Raw genomic sequence first — 5,657 nt, 5'->3', positions numbered from 1 at the left:
AAAGAGGCAGAGCAGTGCCCAGAGAGAAGGATCCCATCTTCTGTGAGAGCAGCTGCCTTTCTGTCTGTTCTCTGTCTTGCTCACCAGCTGTCAGAATCCATGAGATCTGTCTGATGAATCAGTGCCAAACCTGACAAATCTGCTCTGACTGGTAGCACAGAGAATCGAATGAGTGCAGATTGGAGATGGCACATGGCACATGAAAATGGAATTTGTAAGTCTTGCCCTCTCAAAATCATGCTGTGTGAAGAGTCTGAGGTTTGTTCTGTTCCTGGCCCCTTGCAGAACAGAGAGGTGGCAGCAGCACTGCCAGCTCCCCTGGCCAGTGAAAAGCACCTCTGGTGCTTTAGACTGCCCCAAATATTGGGAATTTTTAGCCCTTACTTTTATAAGCTACCTGCCTTTCTCAGCTCCTGGGGGGTGTGGAAATACAGCATGATAGTGCTTTTTTCCAAACAATAGGGACAGATAAGCTTACTGGGAAGGAGGATAATTCATGGCTGCAGCCCAGCAAGGCACAGGGATGCACGAGCCCCAGGATCCTGCTGTAGATGTTCTTCCCTTCTTGGTGTTTTGAGGAGGCTCATCTCCAGCTTGGTCTGCAGAGTGCAGTCACGTTAGAGCCTGTCTCTTTATTTGCAGGACTTCTCCTATGATGACTCAAAGGTGGAGTTCAATGTTGATGCCCCAAATGGGGTGGTGATGGAAGGCTACCTCTTCAAGAGAGCCAGCAACGCTTTCAAAACATGGAACCGGTGAGTAGGAACTCCAGCTCCATTTGATATTTGGGCTAGGGCTCTGAAAACAGCTGATCCTGCCTGCACAGGAACACACTTCAGGGAGATTTTAGCAACTTGTCCCTGCTGGAAGGGTTCTGATTAAAATGAGGTTGGTTTGATAGTTTCTGTATACAGAGGGTTTTCTTTTAAGAAGGCTTTGTGTGCAGGTTGAGGGAGATGATCCTTGCTCTCTCCTCAGCACTGGTGAGGCCATGTCTGGAGTAATGTATCCAGGTCTGGGCTCCACAGTACAAAAAAGATAAGGATTTACTGGAGGGGGTTGAGTGAAGGGCCATGAAGATGATTAAGGGGCTGGAACATCTCTGATCTGAGGAAAGGCTGAGAGAGCTGGAACAGTTCAGCCTGGAGAAGAGAAGGCTCAGGGTGGGATCTTATCCATGTGTACAAATTCCTGATGGGAGGGAACAAAGAAGAGGCAGCCAGACTGCTCAGCAGTGTCTGTTGACAGGAGAAGAGGCAGTGGGTGCATATTAACGTTGTGAAACTTCATCTGATGACAAGAAACTGCTTTTTTGGCTGTGAGGATGGTCATGCCCTGGGAAGGTGGTAAATTCATAACAGTTAAGAGAAATACCTTAACACAGCAGGACGTGCCATGAGTATCCGGCCTGTCTGTTCTGGGATGGGGACTTATGTGAGAGTGGAAATATCAGCTGTGCTGCCAGGAGCTGAGAATTGGCTTTCTGTGCACTGACCCTGCTCTTAATAATTGATAAATATTTAATCTGATAAGTCCCTGGGAATGCTAGGCTCATGTGTTCCCTGCACTGGTCTGCAGCTGCCAGAGACTTCAGGGAAGTGGGAAGGAAAGGTTTCATCTTCCAGCCTGGCTTGATATTTGTGTGTTTAGTTTCCCTTGAGATAGTCAGTGGGTTTCATATCTGGTTGTACAAAAGGATTCAAACCTTTTCAGTGAGTTTCTAATGCATGAGATCAATGCCTTTTTGACCTACATTTCCTCCTCTCACGTAACAGGGAAATCAGAGACTATTAAGAGATCTTTTACTGGTGATGGGATACATTCCCAGTGCATACCACAGCAAGGCTGAAATGGGCTGCTCTCAGACTTTGGAATAAATCATCACAAAATGCTGCAGTGAACAGTTTGTGGCATGCACAGGAACTGCCTGCATTTGCATGGAAAAAAGACTTTGAAGTTACTTGAGATCTCTGAATCGATTAGATAAGTGATTCCTTCTCTCTGAAGTTTCTTCTAGAACTAATTAGATTCCAGACAAATTTATTCTAATTTAGTTACCCCTCAGGCTCTCTGGTCCCCTGACATTAAAGTACTAAGTCTTCACTTGAAAGAACCCAAAATCACAACAGCAGCCACAGCACAGTGCATTGTGGCCTTTGATTTCAGGGCTCACAAGCTCTTGTGCCAGAAAGGTTTCTTAGGTGAATTTTTATCAGCCTTCTAGGATTTTCTTCTTGGAGTTTCCTAAGGACAGGGAGGCCTCTGTCCATAGCATGGCTGCTTTGGCTGGCACCATGTGTCTCTGTGGAGCAGAGGGTGTTCCAAAGTGTGTCAGGTGAATGTGAAGACCTGTGCTGGACTCTTGTGAAAGAGATGAACGTTGCCAGGCAGCTCCCTTCTCCTGGCAGCTCCCCTGGCTGTGAATTCAAGGGTCACTCCAAAGGGCTCTTATCCTGGAAGGAACACAACCCTCTGGGACTTTCTGTTTTTCCTGATGTCTGAAGCAGTGTTAGGTTCTAAGTTTTCCCCCAAATCCCAGCTTTCCTCCCTGTATCCTCCTACATCCCAGTCATGCTCAGCCTGTATCCTCCCCTCAACCATCTCAGGCTCCTCAGTCACACCCACCCTTTGCTGTATCTACCCACACCTCAGCTATTCACAGCTCCTGGAGCCCACTCAGCTCCTCACTGTTGGTGCTTCCCCCTCGTGTGAGCAGGAGGGGGGAGGCAGAGAGGAGCAAACTCCCCAGCTGAGGCTGTGGGGCTGGGAGCCAGCACCCAGCAGCAGTGCATGCTGTGGGGTGGTGAGCAGGAGAGCTCAGCTGCAGGGAGCAGAGACCAGAACCTGAGAGAGAAACTTTCTGCTTGGCTCTGTGTGACAGCAGAGCTCCTGCAGCACAGATTGCTGCTGTCACAGCTACTCAAAATGATGCAGAACTGGCTCATCAAATGGGCACCCACGTAGAGGGGATGGCCTCTGGTTACCTCTGTTTTCCCATTTCTCCACAGAAATGTCAAGCCCTTTGGTTGTCTTTTACCTGTTTAATATTTCAGCAACAACAAAAGGAAGAGAATCCTGTCTCATCTCCTTTTCACAGAACCTAGTTCTTTTGCAGGCAGAGTGTGAAATACATGCTCGAAATAACAGCTTCCTGCAAGCCTCTTGGGCTCTTTATTCTCAGGTCGTGCAGGACCTTTTTCCTGAAGCTCAGTGATGGTCTTGGCTACCTTGGGATGGGGAAGTGAATGGGAGGTTTGGATTTAGCACCAAAGATGAAGACAACAGAGAATTACCCCTGATAGCAGCATCACATGGACCTTCTGTAACTTCTATTTGAATGGGAAGCTGCTAGCTCCTTAGGAGGCAACAACAGGAGTATTCCATAGGAATCAGGAGCTTTGGCATGGTTTGGCCTCCCACAGGCTGCAGTACAGAGAAATCAGCCTGCTGGGTGGCACAGCAAGATGTGCAACTCATGCTTGTTATTTCCTTCAACACTGTTTGTAGAGCTGCTAGTCAGCAGGGTTTTCTGAGATGGTTTTTTCTTTTGGCCACCTGGAACCTGCTTCATTATGTTGAATTTCTGGCTTGCCTTGTGGCAGCCTGTTTGCAGAGGCAGCAGCCCTGCTGCAGCTGGCATGGCATGTGCAAGTCATCCAGCTTTCCCAGTAAAGCTCAAGTGTGCCCACAAGTACAAGGATGCCCTCACCAGTGCCACATGTCCCACGGGCACTGGATTTACTACCTGCACCAGGGCTGGAGTGTCCACAGACCACCCATGGAATCCCAGGCAGTGGTACAGGACTGCCCTGCTTCTTTGCTCCTTCCCTTCTTTCTTTCCTTCCTTCCTCCCTCCTCTACAGTCATATATCTGGAACACTTGCCATCACAGCACCTCAGTGCCAGGAGTTGTTCCCTAAGGCTGTGAATCCTTTGCTCTCTGAGGGAGGGCACTGGAGAAGTGTGAGCTTTTCTTAGGGCATTTCTTCCCAGCTCCTTTGAATAAATCACACACTTTAAGTGCAGATATCCTGCTCTGCTGCAGAGCAAACTGCCTCTGGAGCTCTGATGTTTGCTTGTTCTGATGTCTGTCTGTCTGTCTCCCCTCAGGAGGTGGTTCTCCATACAGAACAGTCAGCTGGTCTACCAGAAAAAGCTAAAGGTCAGTGAGGCTACTCCAGGTGACACTGGCAGATTAGCCAACTTGTCTGGTGTCCTGCTTTGCTGGGGACACCCCTGGTGGGGGAGTGGGCAGGGGAGTTGGATCAGAGGGACAGCAAGCTCCAAAGCTTGGCTGTACTGAGAACTAAGTGGCCGCTGATGATGTTTGTGGTGATCTGAATATTCCTGTTGAGCAGGGGAAGTTGGGGGAGGCCCCAGGGTGCCTGCCACTTGGTGTGCACGTTGTCCTTTGCTGTGGTTCTGTGTAACCCTTTCATCTTGCCCTGGCATTAGCTGGTGCTGGGCTGGCTCTGCTCTTCCTGGACTCAGCTCATGCTAACCAGCAGGGATTGGGAAGGAGCTTTCTGAGAGGCCTGATGATGACAGATTCAGGGAGCCAACAAAGCCACCTCTTCTCACCCTTTCAGGATGTCCTCACGGTGGTGGTGGAAGACCTGAGGCTCTGCACTGTCAAGCCATGTGAAGACATAGAGAGGAGGTTTTGCTTTGAGGTCGTCTCACCTACCAAGTAAGTTTGGTGGCTTCCCTGGGCCATCTTCATGGTAGCTGGACTGCATGTGGAACTGCAAGAGATGAGATTTGAGCAGGTGCTGCCCTGGGCTATGAAATGTTGCCTGGGAAATGCCATTGCCTGGACTCCAGAGTCCCTGTGAAGTTCATCAGCATAAGCCAGATCTAGGCCACACATCTCTAATACACAGGCAGCCAGTGACACTGGCAGTGCTCAGCTTTTCCAGAGCAGCTGCCAGACCTGCATGGGTTTGTTTTTTTTTGAAGAAGCAACACCTCTGACAGTGCAAACTTGTGGGATTACATTTTGGCCCTTTGCCTGTCAAATCAAGGTGCTGCCCCCCTTGGAATGGCGATGCTGAGAAGGAAGTGGAACAGTTTTGACCTAAGTGTGCACCCTGTCCTTTTGCTCCTTGCAACTGATTTCCTTCCTCCCCAGGAGCTGCATGTTGCAGGCAGACTCGGAGAAGCTGCGTCAGGCCTGGATTCAGGCTGTCCAGGCCAGCATTGCCTCTGCCTACCGGGAGAGTCCTGACAGCTACTACATTGAAGTGAGTGAGGGGGTCGTGGAAGATCAATCAGTGTGTCTCAGAGCCCTGGCAGTGGCTCTTTGGGCTGTGGCAGGTCCAGGGTGTGTGAATGGACCCTTCTGTCCTTAAGGAAGGGAGCTGATGTCAGTGATATCTCAAAAGCAACAATTGTTCACCAACCAAACCACACTTCAAAAGCTGGGCTGGGGAAAAGGCAGGGCTTTAAATCTGTCTAGTCCTGACATCTTCAGTTTCTTGCCATCACTCTCTGGATTGATGTCACCCCCCTGTGAAGAGCTTGATCCCTAGCTGGGACAAGTGCAGGAAGGCCCCATGGGAACAAGTAGTTTGCCAGACAATGCTCTTCCCAGAGCAGGGATGAGGTGCTGTGCCAACTTGTGGCAATAATGAGATTAATGAGGCTTTACCTCTTTC

At 49.5% G+C, this 5,657-nt stretch overlaps 1 protein-coding gene across 1 annotated transcript in view; it reads left to right on the top strand.

Moving 5' to 3' along the window:
- The window catches only part of ACAP3 (ArfGAP with coiled-coil, ankyrin repeat and PH domains 3), a 38,348-nt gene that overhangs the window by 25,578 nt on the left and 7,113 nt on the right, over positions 1–5,657 (top strand). Inside the window, exons 10-13 of the mRNA XM_010005167.1 lie at positions 643–755; positions 4,111–4,162; positions 4,590–4,690; positions 5,132–5,243. Coding sequence (XP_010003469.1) covers positions 643–755; positions 4,111–4,162; positions 4,590–4,690; positions 5,132–5,243 — 378 coding nt within the window. The remainder of the gene's footprint in view (positions 1–642; positions 756–4,110; positions 4,163–4,589; positions 4,691–5,131; positions 5,244–5,657) is intronic.

Source organism: Chaetura pelagica, unplaced genomic scaffold, assembly GCF_000747805.2.
Source record: "Chaetura pelagica isolate M959 unplaced genomic scaffold, ChaPel_1.0 scaffold159, whole genome shotgun sequence".
Taxonomy (NCBI): domain Eukaryota; kingdom Metazoa; phylum Chordata; class Aves; order Apodiformes; family Apodidae; genus Chaetura; species Chaetura pelagica.
Note: the sequence above shows the minus strand (reverse complement) of the source record. Positions and strands in the feature narration are given on the sequence as shown.